Raw genomic sequence first — 17792 nt, 5'->3', positions numbered from 1 at the left:
TTCCGTAAAAACATTCAATAAGGCAAGTAAGAAGTCTTCGTTACAATCGTGACTGATGCGAAAAGATAAAAACGATTTTTGAAAAGGCGCGCCTAATTGAAGACGGTTCGTTTCGATTATACGACAGTGGCACAAAATTAGAAACTTAACCCACCAATGTCTGACGAATTACTCGTTTGAGAGGGACAAATTGCTCAAGCCAACGAAAGAGCATTCTAGAACAAAAAATGGCAAAACTCAAGAATACAATAAATGCTTCAAACAGTGTCTGAGAGCAATAAGTATTGGGCCAAAAATTGCTGTGAACGTTAGAAAAAAGACTCGGCAAAACTAAAAAAAATATACCCACCAGATTGTGAAATTAGCCGCTTTTGATTTCCATAACTTCGATTGGGATTGAAAGAACAGAAAAAATGATTGTATGGATCGATTTTGGTTCTACCCCCACCACGCTTAGTGGGCATATAACTTTTACGCCTCCGGTAAATGTGATACCTTTTGCACAGTAACTTACTATACAACATCATTAAATTGAATTTGGGTATCAAAAATACTGGGTGTCCAAAGCGAATAGGTCCGAGTGTTTTACAAATATTTTCAGAGTGCATTCTATTTTTAGTGGATTTTTCAGTTATAAAAACTGTTTCTTAATGAGAGAATACAGGGATCATTAGACATTGTACCAAAGGATCATTACAACTACTGGTTAAGTTCAAATACTGGGCATCTAAAACTCGGCTTTATGGATTTCTCCCATATCCGTTTTGATTTCGTTTTCTAAAACTTTCTGTTTTTATTTTAGATGGTTTTGTTGAACTACTGTCCTGTAAGAGTATTTTGCATCGTTTTGTTGAGCTACTGTCCTTTAAGAGTACTTTGGATCGTTTCGTTGAGCTAATGTCATTGAAAACAAAAATAGCCGAGAGCCAAAACGATTCCACGTACAATGACATGTTGAACAACCAATGATCTAAGGCAATGAAAAGCATTTTTTGTTAGGCAATATAAACACAAATAGTCTTGAAATACAATAAAAGAAATGAAAAATCAAAACCTGACAATCAGTCAAAATCAGTCACCTGGAAGAAAAATCTCGATGGCTAACAAAGCATTTAACCGTAAATACAGTCAAATACAACAAAACAAAACTCTAAAAATCAAAACATAGCCCACAGATTGCCGAAAAATAGCCACCGTTGACGCGCTTGATGCAGATCAGGATTGAAACAGAAAAAAAAAGATAAATCGACCGATTTTTTTCTATTTTTTCAGTGTCAAAAAGTGTTCTAATTCGGCCTGCAGTTTCAGTTGGATTCTAAAACAATACTTAATTCAGCTTCGAATCTGAAAGCTAATAAGCTTAATACCAATCAGCTAGCAAACACTAATGAACTTTGATAACCTAATTCTCAGTGACTTAATGACCGGGCTTTATCGGTTAATCCCGTCTCTTTTGATTTCGATCTTTTGACTTCGACCGTATTAACTATATTGCGTAATTCAATCAGTGAAAGAATTCAAAATCCATTCAGTTGAAACAGTGAGTGAAGTAAGTCATAAGTCAATCGTGAAAATCATGACTTATGTAAAACGAAAAACGTGATCAAAAGGTGAAGCGAATTGAAAAAACATAGCAGGACAAGTCCTGACAAACAATTCAAAGAATTTTCATTGATTAAGCAAAACACTAGACCAAGAAAGGACATTGAGTGAATTGGGAAAACCATTTCTCAAAAAATCAGATCAAAAAAATTCTTAAAAAATCAGAAAATCAATGTGAAAATGCCGCATTTGAACAGAAAACCACTAGCGAGAGATGGAAATTTGTTTTAGAATTAGAGCGAAAACATTTCCACTCGCTTTTTCGCTCACCTTCCTGTTCCAGCGTGGCCAAAATCAACCCCAATTTGACATCAAAAATCATGAAAATGTGTGAACAGATCTTAAAAAAGAGAGCGCCCAAATACAATTCAAATTTTTTAAATTGTAAAAAAAAGGAGAGCGCCTCAATGATAGCCGTTTGCAAAGCTGACGTCGGCTATTAATGACTTTCATTCCTCTTCTCTCCGAAAATTAGTAGTGTGAAAAATCAATAAATCAGATCACATCTAAATTACACTTCAAAACACGCGTCCTCATAACGCATACACCAACTTCGAAGAAAACCAATGAAGACGAAGTGTCAGGATAAAAATTGAACAAATTTCACTTACGTCTTTAGGATAGTGGCCTCACAGTCATTGCAGCAGGTCAACCACATCAACTTATCTCGCGTTAGGTAGCACATATAGCCAATGAAACCACTCATTAGTGAAACAAAATGAGAAGACAAAATGAACAAAAAAACGGTCAGAAACCGAAAACTCATCAACATTTTAAGAAACCAAGAGAAAACATGTCAACATCACAGAAGCCATTAAACTCGTTCAATTAACAATAAAACCTCCTCAGATGAGATCTGTCGTTAACGAGACTGAGTGACAAGACTCCAGAACCAAACATAAACCGACTGAAGTCGTATGAATTGCTCTCGAACAACAGGTGGAGGGTAATTTAATTTAGGTGTGTAGCTTGAAACGTTCTGAGTGCGAACTTGAATCTTATGGGGTTCGAAGCTCAGGGATAGCAGTCAGACATCTTAACCACTCAGCTACAACGTGTTTGATACTCAACCCATATCAATCACTTTCACATTACCAAACAAATTTTATTGATGCACGACGTTCTCGAAAAGCGCAAAAACCGCCCGTCAAAAATTCTGCATTAAAAAAGACCAACACGTTTACAGTCATTGCTTTAAACTTCGTCCGAGAGCAATTAAACGGGCACAGAAGTAGAAAAAATCACTAATAACTTAATAAATCGAACAGTGACTTAATGACTATAAAAGAATCATCTCTTAAGTCTTAAAAAAGCAATTATAGTTACTCGAAATAAACACCTGAACTTGGAGATAAAAGCATGTTTCAATAAAACTAAGTTTGACAACATCACTGATCTCAAGATCTAACAAAATTTTACCAGTAGAATTCCTAAATTCCTCAAAGTATTGGGATATTATATAATTTTTACGGCTTCTAAAACCAGATCTACCAGCATTTGATGACTTCAGGCTAGCCACCCTTAGTGCTGAAATGAATGAACGTACAAACAAGCTGTCATTTGGAGCATAGCAAAAACAAAATATAAAGCAAAAATGTGTTTAAAAAAGCAATCGACTGGTCTAATGATTTATTACTCGCCATGAGGCGGAGTATCCCAAAAAAGTGGGCTCTCAAAACTACGAAAAAACAATTCTGGAATGACTTCATTAAGACCCAACGGTTTCGGATAATCTCAAATCTTTTAGGCTTAAACTTAATTTGACTTAATTTTTAGGGCGTCATTTATGCTTCTAAGAAACGTTTATTGTAGAATTAGCATTTCTTTCACATTTTCCTTTTCTTTTAAAAATGATAATTGTAGATTTAGCATTTTTCAACTTTCTGATCTTAAATTATTTTATCGCTCAATTTGCCAAAATCTTTTACACACTGTATATTTAATACAATTTTAAACCTTCTCAATATGTGCTGTTTTGTCATTGATTCTTAACGCAATGCCTTTAAACTTTGTACTGTATTTAATAATTAATACTCAAAAGATGTTTTTTAAAAGAAAACATGTTTTTAAAAGAAAACATGTTAAAAGAAAAGATGTTTTTTCATGAAAACAAATATTGCCCAAGTTTAACAAACCACCAATTAAAAACAAGTAAAGGATTTCTCTAAAGCACCAATAAAAAGCCGATAAGACCTGTAGTTTTGAATTTGCGCATCAAGACATCAAAATTACAAAAATTGCGGGCAAAGCTCAAAACTTCGTAACTATTCCATGAAAAGAAATAGAATCAAAGTCTTTAAATTAATAGCAATCAACTAAACACCTAAATAGATTCCCCAACGCCTCATCAGAGGCCCGATAAGCCCTGCAATCAATGAGCCTAGCCAATTGAACAAAATTATTTGAAAAAAAAACAAGAATTTGGTCGCACATTATGAAATCAAGGTGTCAAAGCTGCCTATTAAATGGTTCCACAATCAGAACAAACAGGAAGCTTGTTGAAACATCACTTTCTCACTCGAATTTAAAAGCAGTTTGAAAAACAGTAATTAAAACTACTCGTTTTTGCTCAGTTCACAACGCTTGACTTAAATCACTCCTCCAATTGAACTTCTCATTGACAAGCGAAATAAAAAGGGCCAGTCACCAGTACAATTTAAGGTCTTTGAATTTAAAACAATTACAATGAAAGCAACAATAGCTTTGCTATCGCTTTGCTGCCATTAAAAAGTGAGCAATTACATAGTAGTACAATTCCTGAAACACAAACCAAATTATTGAATGCAAAGCAAACTTCGCGACCTGAGCAGCAGACAAACTGATCTCTAGGAGCCCAACAAATGAAAACAAAATTAAAAAATTCAAACCACTCAAAATTTAAATCATTTTTTTGATCAGCGCATTGAGCAACCAGTGATGGAAAATTTCCGAAATCAAACAGAAATCTTAACATGCAAGTACTTACTTGTTTGATATATAAAAGGCAAGCAGATGTAGGCATAACACAGTATTGAAAAACCAGAAATTATCTGAAAAATTATGAAGATTCGCTAGAAACTTCTGAGTCACTGTCTTCAAAACAAAAATCTAACGCAAAAATTTGAGTGCAAAGGCAGAACCCAAATAAGTTTTATTGATGGCTAAAGCTCAAAAAATAAAATGCCAAAAAACATAAACCGACTTATGTCGGAAGAATTGCTCTCGAACGCCAGGCGGGTGGAAAAACAATTGACCCCACCGGCATTCGATCGATCCATTGACCTCCAGCTTCATAACCATATGCAAATTCACTGCCGACTGTGCTATTTGTCCCTTATTTTTGGTATGCTGCAACCGACTTATTATTAGCAACAAGCTTTACTTCAGAGTGAGAGCAATAGAGATCACTCAAAAACGAAGCATGAAAGCGTGAGAAAGTCACTTGAGAAGTCAAACAATGTTCCAGAAGAAAAGCGCCAAATGGTCAAGACAAAAATTTTCAGTTAAGGCCCAGATTTGAGACTTAACTGAAAATTTATTCTAAAAAACTAAGGAATCGGAGATTTCAAGTTTTTCCGCACGATCAATACACATACTTCGAGAAAATTTTAAAAAATTCAATCCTGCACAGGACCTTTAAGATCTGTGACCAAAATCAGACCTTTATGACCTTTGCCGAAGTTGCTGGGAAGGCCTAAATTCAACATGCTGTCCTTTTTGAAGATTTGGCAATTCAATTTTGAGGCATTTATTGAGCTTTTTGTTAAATGGTTCTAACAAAAAATATTTAAAAACTCAAACAACAAACAAACGTGAAGAACTACCCAATTGTGGGATAGAAATACTCAAAAAAGACCTCACTTTAAAAATAGGGCTTCTCAGCAACTTGAAATTTCAAAGACAAACCTATCAACAAGCACAAAATCCTTTATTAATCATACACTAAAAAATTCTCCGCAACTTTGCAAAAAATGACGAATAAGGCATGAAAACCATTAGCTGCGAAAAACATCAAACATAGCTGGCAGATTGCCAGAAAATAGCCGCAATAGCTTCGTAAATCTGCCGTCTCAAAATAACAGTAAAAAAAGACAGACCAAAAAAATTCCTCCATTCATTGAAGGCTGAAATGTAACATTTTGATCAAAAATCTGTATAAGTTTTTGCTCCCTCTATTGGCTGCTCTCAAATAACCTTCATTTAGAGTAACACACACCCATTTGACCTTATCTCTGAATTGAAGTAAATAAAAGTCAAATTCAAAGTGAGGAAGTCATTTTTGAGAGTGAGGTAAGTCAAGTGTGACCAAAAAATTAATCACGCGAATGAACAAAAAACTCGCTCCACTAAGATCGAAAAATGACGTCACACACGCACTTCAGTTCAAATTGCATGAACGAATGAACAAAAAGCAGATTTGAAGTGGTTGTGACGTCATATGGTCGTAACAAAAATCGTGACGACGATATAAAAAAACCAAGAGAAGGCCAATAATAACCCCAGCTATCGCTGTGCGGCTATTAAACAAGTCTCAATTTATTGCAAGGGCTGTAGCATAGAAAAAATTGTTCTTTACGGCTGCAAAACTTTTTTTACCACGCCGGGATTCCAACCATGGACCTCCCGATCCGTCACCAGAAGCACTGCCCACTCGGCTATCTGGACCTTCATGTTGCCATGCTGCAATCACTTTTATTTTAGCTTGTTGCAAAACTTAGGAATGAGAGCAATAGACATCACTCAAAAATAAAGAAGGAAAGCGTGAAAAAGTCACTTGAGAAGTCAAAGGATGTTCAAGAAGAAAAGCACAAAAACGGTCAAGCAAAAAATTTCATTAAAAAAGACGTTTAACAACAATAACAACACGTTTACAATAATTGCTACGAACTTCGTTCGACAGCAATTTATAGACCAACACTAAAATAACTGAGATTGGACCTCTGATTAAAGCGACTCAGTGAAATGACAACAAACATAACAAATATGGGCGAAACACAGTATCGTTATTTTCAACGAAAAACTCCGAAGTCATAAAAACTATAATCCGTCCATTGAATTCTGTTAATTTGAATAGATTTTCGGAAATAAAATGTTGCCATATTTTTTGGTCCTTGTTTCTGACGATGAGAACGACTTTGAGCAGACACGAGTGCGCAATTCGACAATTTGACGCAGGATTTTAAATCGATTGGCTGCAACCGCACAATATAAATTTTCTGATTTTTTCAGAATCTTGACCATTGCTCTCCAACTTAATACCTATTTTAAAACTTCTGTAAAGACAAGAAACTATAAATTTATGATTCATTCAAATTCAGGTACTCGTCATATCATCATCAAGTTCTCTCGAAAACACACGTTACTAAAATTCGATAAATGATCATCCCCTCAACATCTTTTCAACAAAAAACTTGTAAAAGCGAATTGTAATAAATTTAGACCAAAACAAATATTACAAAGTTAATTAATGTCATCAAATTTATGAAATAATGAATTTGAAAAGATGTTGAAAAAAATTTTTCTCACTTTTAAGCACAGCAAAGTTGAGTTGAAATCAGACAAAACTTATCAAATGACATCGATAAATATGAATTTGCTCATTCTGCATAAAACTTGTTCAGAAACTGATTCCTCGATTAAAATGAGCAAATTCACCTTTGAGTAGAAAAAGAAAACAAATTGCAAATTAGAACATACAATTTGTAAAACTAAACTGGACACAAATAAGTCATGATCAGTCTAAGTTTCAACAATCGCGAATATGTGAGTTTGTGCCATTTGTATATTTCTCAAACAATAGACAGCTGTTATTAGTTACCTTTTTCTACAATAAAACACTAAATATAAACGTTTATCATGGCAAATTGGTGTTTCTTTTAGCAGCAACTTTTGATGGTTATAATAAAAATTGTTTAAAATGAAAATAACGACAAGAATATAGTCGTTTTATGATCGCTTTCTCAGCTAAATTTGTGAGATATTTAATTTAGCCAATACAACTAGAAAAAGACAAATATAACAATTCAACTATTTGTTACACATGTGATCTCCTGTCATTCTCTATGTCTTCGATGATGATAATGATGGCGGTATTTAAGTGTTGCGATAGTTAATGCTGCTATATTGTCGCATCCATGACAACCATATAATGGCCCCATACAAATACAGTAGCGACCAAAACAGATCTGACGAGGGGTTCAAGACACGACTGTTTGGTGGTCAATTTCAGTAGTCAAATTCTGACTCTTATTGAGTTGGTCACGCTGCTGTTCATTGAAAGCCTTTGTCATCTTTCGATCCGGATCAAAAAGTTGGTTAAAAAATGATTTTTTTGTTCCTTTCATCATTCTCTTCTGGCTGTTTATGTTTATTTTTGTTGTCACTGCTGCTGTTTTTGTTGTGGTATTTAAAAAGATTATGCACGGGTGGCCTCTGATACTCCAGGTGCTGAAACACAATCTGCTTATCATTCACAGACAACTGCTGTTTCTATTCGTTTTTGATACAGCAATAAAGTTTATATGCTCAATCAAATAGTATGTTTTTAAAAATTACAACTCGCGTGTTTACAAATACAGACAATCAGGCTGCCCAGAACTCCAGAAATATGTGTCCGATCCTTGAGCGATACTAAATGCAGCAGTAAAAAGCTGTATTGAGCTCCGGGGAGGCGGGGGGGGGGGGCTTGACCGGAACGTAATAAATAATGGTTATAGCTCCTATAAGCTTTTAATGCAAACTTTATTATGCAAAGGTCTGTAATGCAATCATCACTTAGTTGAATACGAGTTGACTTTAGTCAGTTTTTTTAGCCGCATCGTTGGTTCCCAAGTTGAGATCAGAAACAGTTGTCAAAGATAGAGAAGAGTTTGAAACACGAATTACCCGTTCTTTTTCAGTTTTCAGGTTACAAATCTTTTGTTTCTTCTTTCATCCTACAAACACAAAAAGTTTATAATAAAGCCAATCAGAGTTTTTTTTCCGCCACCACTTCAATTTTACATCAATGGCCAGACAGCATCAATTTACATCAATATCATTGCATCCCTAACCACCGAAAGCAGTCATCTTTACAACATTCGAGCGGTCGCCAATAAATACCCTGTCAACATTAACACTTTTCAAAATTAATTCGGCTATAATTTATCAATAGCCGCTGTCAGCAACAAAGATAGAAAGGAAACGACAATTTGCAGATTTGCTTACTTTTTCGAGTAGCTGAATTAACACAAAACTGTGAAAGATGCAATTGTGATAAATTATTTCATAAATGTGACATAACTAACGCGAACTTTCATAAATCCTCGTCAAGCTAGCCTCACAAGCAGGCTAGTGAGTCTGCGCAAGACTATTTTGAAATGTCCACCGACAGCTATTTAATCATTAGATTTATTTTTAAAAAAAATCTGTGCAACACAGCTGCCGGTAGATTGTCGCATATCGCTGCGAAATAGATTTGTGTGCACTTTAAAACAAATAGAAACATACAGATACAGACGTCTACGCTTGCAAAAAAACCATGATTGCTTGTTGAATTTCGTTTCACAGAAGCATTTTTGTTCCGACCCACTTTAAAACATACTCGGCAAATTGCCGGAAAATAGCCGCCGTTTATTCCAATAAGCATGATTGGGATTGAAAGAATAGAAGATATCGAAAAAAGGATTTTTGTACAAAAACATTTTTAAGTCCGATTTATTTTGATGGCATTTTGTAGTTAAACATACTTATGTTTCTTAGAGAGAGGCTACAGGGGCTACTATCAATACCAATAAGCATAACAGATGGTAACTAAGACTTATAGAAACGACGTTCAAATAGCGGGTATCTAAAATTGGGCTTTATGGGTTTATCCCGTTTCTATTTCTGACTTCCATTTTTATACTGACTCTGTTCATTTTGCATTGCTTTGCTGAGCAACTGATGTTCAAATTCACTTTTAGCAGAATGAGAGAAGAGAGAAACTAGCCTAGAGAAGTCAAAAAGATTTCACGCAAAATGCTGAAAAAGCGGCAAAATGTTAAAGCGAAAAAAGTTCGACGAAGTAAAAAAAAAATTACGAGCGCTATAATAGCCGGCTGAGATGAGGGCGGCTATTAAAAAATGAAGAGTTGTGAGTGGTATCATTAGAAAGCCTGTGAAGAGTACAATATCAAAACATAGCCGACAAATAGCCGGAAAATAGCCGCGACATACGCTTGTCGCCTTCCATGGAATTGAAACAACTAAAGAAATAAGATAGATAGATTGACCACCAGTCCTTTAATAGACCACTAGACTTTTTAGGTTAGATTCGGACGGTCATTTTCATGATAAAAACGCTCTATAAGGAAAAAGCTTTAATAGAGCTTTTTCAAAATTTATATTAAAAATCAAAAAGTCATGACTCGAATACTGAAGAATTAGGGCACATACGTTTGGCAATACTTAGAGGCACGCTATTGATCTTTATTACAAATAAATGTCATAAAATTTAAAGTTCGTTAAGTGAGTTCAGAAGTCACTTTTTGAGTGAAATAAATCACGCAATTGACCTAAAAGCAGAGAGACCCCATTTATGTTCAAATGAGCCCAATGAAAAAATAAGGATTCTGAGTAGGGCTCATGTTTTTTATTGCTCGACAAAATTTTCGTAAAATTTTTTTTTTACTAATTCTCCACATTTGCTGACATTAGCTGCTGTTTCAACTAAAAATGTCTAGTCTTCTTACTGAGTCTAAGTAATCAAAGGTTTGATTCGCTATCTATCTAAGAAGCTATTCGTGAAACTATATAATATATATAAACTATAAAAAATAGTGAAATTCACTCTTCGCTAATATAACGTACAATTTATACAAAATTCATCATTTTTTTAATATATTGACATTCTGTCAAATGGTCCAATTCGCTAAAATTAGGAAAAACGATTTTCCTTAAAATGGGCGTTCAGCAATAGCGAGAGTAGTGATGGGCATATCGCGGACGGATCGTTTTTTAAGAATTATTTTGCCTTTTTGTTTTTTGTCAAATACAGACCACAGAGCTTTCAAATTAAAACTCAACTAAGAACAGATCAAATTTACGTGCAAATATAATACATTTAGGTGCAGACAAATGAAAACAGTAATGAAAATAGAATATAAACTAATTTTTGAACATTACCCTTTTTGCTTTTTCTAATTATTGATTATTCTAACAATGAGAGGTGCTATATTTTCTGTTGAAATTTTTAGTTTAGGTTTTATCTGATGCTATTTTGACATTATATCTTTAAAAATAGAAATAGATAGACGGTGAGTTTTGGTAGTAATTAAAGCTTTATTTGATTTTGTCTTTCGTCTTCTCTTTTGATCTCGTTAATTAAACATATCATCTAACCTCTAAAGCGGCATTATTTTATTTGTTAAATGGCATGATTTTAAAGCTATTTTTGAAATATGAATTTTGAAAGTTTTCTATCTCTTCCTCATTAAGCAGACAATTAATTCAAAAATGCGGTTGGTCGGGGCGAAAACATTATGTGTAAACGCACATAACCCAGACTACTTGTTTATTAGAGACTTGCATTTTGACACCAACATTATTTTACATCAGATTAAATTAATGATATTTAAGTTTCAAAAACAGAAGTTACATTGAAGTCTGAGGCAAGTCAAAATAATCACAATAATCTTGCGAGAGGGTGAGAAACGACGTCATGGACCCAAAAACTGCCAAAGTTATTCAACAAATGTGACCTTTTCGGCTGTTCTTTGTGAGGAAAAAAACATACCCGCCAGATTGCCAAAAAATATCCGCCGTTGATTCCTAAAAACACCATTGGGAATGAAAAATGCAAACGACTTTGATGTCAATCCCGTTTCTATTTTTGCTTTCATTTTTATGAATCTTTCATTTTAGATTGCTTCGCTGAGCAACTGCTGCTTAAGAACACTATCAACAAAACATGAGAAGGATGAACCTAGCCTAGAGAAGTAAAAAAAATATTTCACGCTAACTGTCGAAAAATCAGGTAAAAATCAGGAGGTATATTTTTATTCGAAGTGAAAATTAGGAGCGCAATAATAGCCAGCAGAGAAGATGAAGGCGGCTATTAAACATAACCTACTAATTGGGGCGTATTACTCTCAGACCACTGGCGAGCGTTTGGCTTCGTCAGCAGCTAGCTACCGTTTACGGAGGCTAGCTTTAGTTTAAAGGGGTGAGCGCGCGCACGAGAGTAGCGAATGAGGATAAAGGTCGGAACGATGTGCAGGGGTGGGAATAGGGGGTGAAGTTGGGGCTGGGGCTGATGTGCGTGGAACAAGCGTGTATGTGTGTGTGTGTGTGTGTGTGTTTGGTGAGGGGGGAGGGGTAACTCTAAGAAACGCTCTTCAAATTATGTCTCAAAAACTGTTTCGGTTAATCGCATGCTTAGAGTCAAGTAAGGCAAAAGGCCCTAAGGGAACTCAACGCCTTCCAGCCGTTTCCTGTCTATCCCGTTTTGAAGTAGGAAAACTCAAAAAGATCTGACCGAAAATCTGTTATGCGAAAAATCGCAGGACTCAACTAGTTGCTACAAATATTGTCAGCTCTGGCCGAAGATGTTTTAAAAAGGTAAAATCAATCGAAACGATGAAACTGAATGCTTAAAAACCGAATGCTTCCGTCAAAACGATTATGGAACAACAAACATCAACACTGCATTCCACAAAAAGGATTTGACTAAAAAAGATGACGTTTAAGCAAAAAACTCATTCATCAGAGACAAATTACCAGAATATGAATCAATAAGCAAACCTGGTTGAAAAGCAAAAACATTTGACAATAAAAACCGCAATAGTCTGGAATATCCTTGATAATTTCACAGCATAAAGTCGCCGAAAATATGCCAAAACTGGATAGAATTCTATCACAATTTGCTTATCAAACCAACTCAGCCTAACTCTTGTGAATCGATTAAAATAGGAATAAAACCTCGTTGACAATCAAAAACCACAAATACTCTTAATACAAAACGGGAACAAATTCGATTTTGATTCAAGTCAAATTTATTGTCAAAAGCTGCATAGGTGAAAAAAACACGCCTTGAAGCTAATAGCCGCCTTGAAAACGCCGGATGTGAACCAAAAATTTTGGTCTCCTAGCACTATTTTTTACCCCATTTTAACCTAAATAGCAAGAACCAGTATGAACAAAAGGAACTTATGCCTCCTCATTTCTCGACTTTGTTGATTAAAGCATTTGATTTTCACTTATTAAACCTCCTGGTTCAATGTTAGCTTCAATGGTTGACATATGACTCGCATATTGCCGGAATAACTGCAAAATAATTTGCGTGCCGTGTAAAAAAAGATAGAAAGATACAGATATAAGTTTAAAACGTTATCTGCCGCTTGAAAAGCTATGTAATAAACATTCAGCAATAAACTAAAACATAACCAAAAACTAATTCAAATTAAATTTCATTTTAAAAGTGCAAAACTCATTTTTATTGTGTGTGACAAGTCATGTATGATCAAAATCTAATCAAGTAAAAGAGCTAAAAACACTTAGCACAGAGAGTTTCTTTTGACTTTTTCTTTGACTTTTTCTATGCTGTGTGAGCAAATGTAAAACGAAAAAGCGTCAGACGACGAAACAAAAAAACACGAACACCGCAAAATAGCAATGCTTAGCTGACAGCTTCGAAGCTATAAAAGTCCATTTCCAAAGCAATGTGACGATAAAATAAATAAACTTCAACAGCAACATTTTATGTAACAGGTACGCTGGAGAGCTCTTTTTAAAAACTTGAACCTTTAGCAAAATGCAACTAGGCCATTTATCTGACCCTTCAAATAAAAAAGCATCTTACATCTTCCCTCTGTTCTGATTTTATTTTGCACCACTGTTTCTAAATTAGCCATGTGTTTGATTTGGTTTCACTAGACGTTCCTAATCGAAAACTATTCTGCGAATCGAAACTCATGACTTAATATAAAGACATGCCTTGGACTGATATCCAAAACACAGTGTCTTAATTTGAACAACATCAACGCTTTCTGCAAGGGAAGGACGAAGACGAGCTCAAAACGCCAAAAAATGCTTTATCGAAACAAATTCTTCAAACAAAATTTTCTCCAACAGAAATTACCAATTCTGATCAAGAAACAATTTTTATCAAGATCGAGGAAAAGATTTGCTTTATATAAAGAACAGAAAAACTTGAAAGCATTGCTTCAAAATCTCGGTGAATAAATTCTCTGATCTCGGTGAATACGATTTCCCACAAGATTTATAATGAACTGAATATAGTGAATTGAAAAACTTGAGAAAAATATTGCATGCCCATCAAAAATATCAAGAATCGGCAAACCTCGGACAATACCAGAGCCGAACAAACAGGACCAAAAGCTGCTTTACAAAACAAATAGACGAAAACAGCAAAAGCTCTCTTAACTGCGTAATTTATTTTTTCGCACGATGGCCTGAATTTGTCAATTTTAAACAACGTTTATTCTGATTGAATGAATGCCCATCTTTTCGAATCATACCTTGCAGTGCCTCGGCAGCGAAGAATCTAACGTCCACATCTGCATCTTCGGCCAGTTTGTCCAACACTCCTTTCATTTGACTCAATTGGGCCCCACTCAGTTTCGAACCACCACCCGATGCACCACTGCGAAAACAAGATGGAAAAATAATTAATAATGAAAAGACAGTAATGAGGACACAAAACTTTTCTCAGCGGTAAATGGTCCTTGTAGTTGAAATTTCTCATTTTTTAATTATCGTTTTCAGTTTATGCGACAGCCCACAGCAATGGAATTCACGCACGCACGCCAGACGCACAACTAGAAATTCACGACACACAGTTAACATTACTGAAAATTGCACTAGTGACTTCTAAATATTTCATTATTCAGCTGAAAGTTCTAATTCAAAAAATTTTTTGAGATATTTCAGCCAATAAACTCATCCAAAATGGCGGCACTTCTATAAATACATATCATTTGTTTCATTTTTAATGCTCTCCCATCCTATTTTTCGAAAGTAATTATCATTTCTATTTGTTTCTTTCAAATTTTAATTTCACAGAATAAGTGAATTTCACAAAATTATTCGTAGAAGTTGAATTTCTAAGCCGTGAAATACTTCACAATTTTAGCGAATTGAATCAACTATGTCTATGTGTGACTAACAAAAAGTGAGAGAGTAACAAATTGAAGAAGACAGAAAAGAAAGAAAAGTTTTGAACTGTAGAGTGACTGTTTGTGTGTCAAAATCACATTAGTTAACATCTCATTGCGATTAATAATCTAAATAGTACGGGTAGTAATACTACTGGTAGTAAATGGAGTAGTATGTAGGACTCTAAGTAGCATATTCTACTCAATCTAAGCTCTTTCTACTAATAGTAATTTCAGCAATTTCATTAGCAACACTATAGATAGAATAATTGATAATGTTCGAAAGTGTCTGTGTCAATGAAGTGTCGAGTTCTAGGTACGGGGAGGGCTTTCTAAATTAAGCATAAAATAAAGTTAAGTAGAGGAGGGAGGGAGGGGTTCTCTAAGATGTGCTACTTCACCTTTTGTTCTTGCTCGATCTGTGACAAAAAATCATATGATGAAGAATTATGATAAACTATTGTGAAAGCAGTAATCGCGTCAGCGTGTGAAGGTTCCATACCAAAAAGTTTGCATAATTCTATTATACGAAAAAAATGTGGCGTATCGCCAAAAGATTGCGGTCTAGTACCAAAAAACATAACCGAATAACGTTGGGCGACTTGAACGGTTGGCTTTGGTAGTAGTTAGCTGGGGCTAGGGATGCTAGCATTAGGGCGGGGTGAGCGGAGTGGGGGGGGGGGGGGGGGGTAGGGTTGGAAGGTTTGGACGAGAAGGGGGTTCAAATCGACAGGTGGAGGAGGGTAGACCGGGGAGTATTAATTGCAAAAAACATTTATGTTACGCGCAAAATTTATGTTCAAAACTACGAAAAATTGATGCCTGAAAACAGCAGGTTCAAGCCTGTGAATTTTTTTCGGAGAACACCGTGGCGCAAATTGCTCCCAAACGACTGGGGAGCAGTTGGCTTCTTGAATTAGTAGTAAGCGGTAAGCTAGTTATAAGCGGTAAGTGGACGCTGAATTGTACATTTATAGACTTATAAAACTCTAAAAGAGTTGCTCAGCAACCCAAAACTGTGGGATTTACCTGTTTATCACCTTTCTGAAGACAAATGTCAAAAATTTAAACAAAAAATTGCTCAAGCAGAAAAGCGCACAAAGACAGGCAAGGCCAAAAATCGCAATAAAAAGATGAAAAAATTGCACTCAAAAGGGGAGCTAAGCAAGACAAGTCAGAAGCCATATGCGAAAAGCTTAGCTTATGTAAACCAAAAACGTAAGCAAAGCATCAGGTGAATCAACAAAACCTAGCAAAACAGGTAATTTTCAGAGACCTAGCAAGGACAAGCAACGGATTTGAAAAAATTGAAAAAACTCCCGAATAAACAACACAAAACACAGTTAAATTATAAGTTGCCCGCGTGATTAAAACAACACAAAACACAGTTAAATTATAAGTTGCCCGCGTGATTAAAAAAACCACGATTAAGAAAGCAATTTTGTTCAAACACAGTACTCTCATTCTACTTACAAATAAGAGTAAAAACATAACTGACTAAAGTCGGGCGAATTGCTCTCAAACGGCTGGTGAGTGGCTAGCTCCATCGGTAACTTGCTACTTTTGAGGGAGGCTAGCTCTTGATTAATTGGGGAGTGCAGTGAGCACGGCTGGGGGCACGGACGGTCAAACTCCAAAAACTGCCCTTCACACTTTATGCCGTTTTTAGGGCGAAAGTTAAAAGTGCGAGACGAAGAATCGGTTAGGCGCAAACATCGCATTAAAAAAGACCCCAGGACTAACTACTTCCATAAACTTCATTTAAGAGCAATTAAAAACTCACACAGCGATCCCACTTGATTTTCTCTCCATTTGCTGTTTCTGAGTGTTACTGAAAACAATTGTCTTCAGAAAAAATATCAAGAAGTGTCAACATAAACAAAAAAGCACAAGACAATACAATTCAAATAACTCTTAAGTAATAGATGACAACTCTTATAAAAACAAAGGCAACAAGCAGATTGCCGGAAAAAAGCCGTTAATGATTACCATGACCCCGATTGGTACTGAAAAAACCGAAAAAAAGTTATTCTTGTACCAACAGAAAATTTTAAGTGCTCACTTTTTTATTTCATTTCGTTGTTACAAATGCTGCCGCTTCATAATGAGAGGATAGAGGCTACTATCAAAGCATTATCTTATTTAAGACTTCTAAAAACAACGTTCAAGTAGTAGGTATCTAAAATTGGGCTTTATGGGATTATCCCGTTTATTTTTTATTCCGTTTTTTGGTCGGGTGATTTGCTCTCAAACTTTGTCAGTAGCTAGCCACGATATAGTGAGGCTAGCTTTAGCTTAATTCAAGGGGCCTGAGGTGAGCGCAGCGATTTTTGGTTGCACGGGGACCTTACGGCCTGAACGATGTGCAGGGGTGGGGATTGGGGGGTTGGCAGATGCGGTGAGGGGGGTTGTGGTGGAGGGGGTGGTTTGCCAACCTCTAAGGACCAGCCTTCACACCATAAGTATAAGTCTCCAAAACAGTTTCTGTGAATCCAAGCTCAATCATTCCAACTTAGCTATCTGCCTCGAAGTTTAGTGACCGATGAAACTGTACCCAGGCGTCTCTAATGTGGAAAGAAATGAAACATAACCGACTAAAGTTGGGTGAATAGCTCTCAAACGACCGGTTGGCTTCGACAGTAGCTAGCCACGTTTTAGTGAGGCTAGCTTTTGTTTAATTGGAGGTGGGTGGTGGGGGGGGGGGTGCATGGGGTGGGGGCAACCGTGGGAGGGGTCTTTGGCTGCATGGGGCCCTTCCGGCCTGAACAATGTGGATGGGTACGGATTGGGGGGGGGGGGGGGGCTCATATGGGGTGGGGGGAGGGTCAACTTCTAAGAACCGCCCTTCACACCATAAGTATATGTCTCCAAAATAGTTTGTGAATCGAATACTTGCCTACTAATGAGCTTAAAGGCTCTAAGAGACCTTAATGCCCGCTGGGCGCTACCTGTTTATCCCGTTTTTGAGGACCAAATGTCAAATGGGTCAGACGAAAAAACGGTGAAGCGAAAAATCGCATTACAAAAGACCGACAGGACTAATATAATTGCTACCTACTTCGCTTAAGCAAAACAGTA

At 36.0% G+C, this 17792-nt stretch overlaps 1 protein-coding gene across 1 annotated transcript in view; it reads right to left on the bottom strand.

Moving 5' to 3' along the window:
- Window positions 1-7121: 7121 nt before the first annotated feature.
- Window positions 7122-17792, bottom strand: part of LOC142356873 (uncharacterized) — a gene marked incomplete at its 5' end in the record, with an annotated part of 16327 nt that continues 5656 nt past the window's right edge. Inside the window, 3 exons of the mRNA XM_075408642.1 lie at window positions 7122-8028; window positions 14079-14203; window positions 15116-15133. Of these exons, the coding sequence (XP_075264757.1) occupies window positions 7997-8028; window positions 14079-14203; window positions 15116-15133 (175 nt within the window). The remainder of the gene's footprint in view (window positions 8029-14078; window positions 14204-15115; window positions 15134-17792) is intronic.

This window comes from Convolutriloba macropyga, unplaced genomic scaffold (assembly GCF_964194025.1).
Source record: "Convolutriloba macropyga unplaced genomic scaffold, txConMacr16.3 SCAFFOLD_587, whole genome shotgun sequence".
NCBI lineage: Eukaryota > Metazoa > Xenacoelomorpha > Acoela > Convolutidae > Convolutriloba > Convolutriloba macropyga.
Note: the sequence above shows the minus strand (reverse complement) of the source record. Positions and strands in the feature narration are given on the sequence as shown.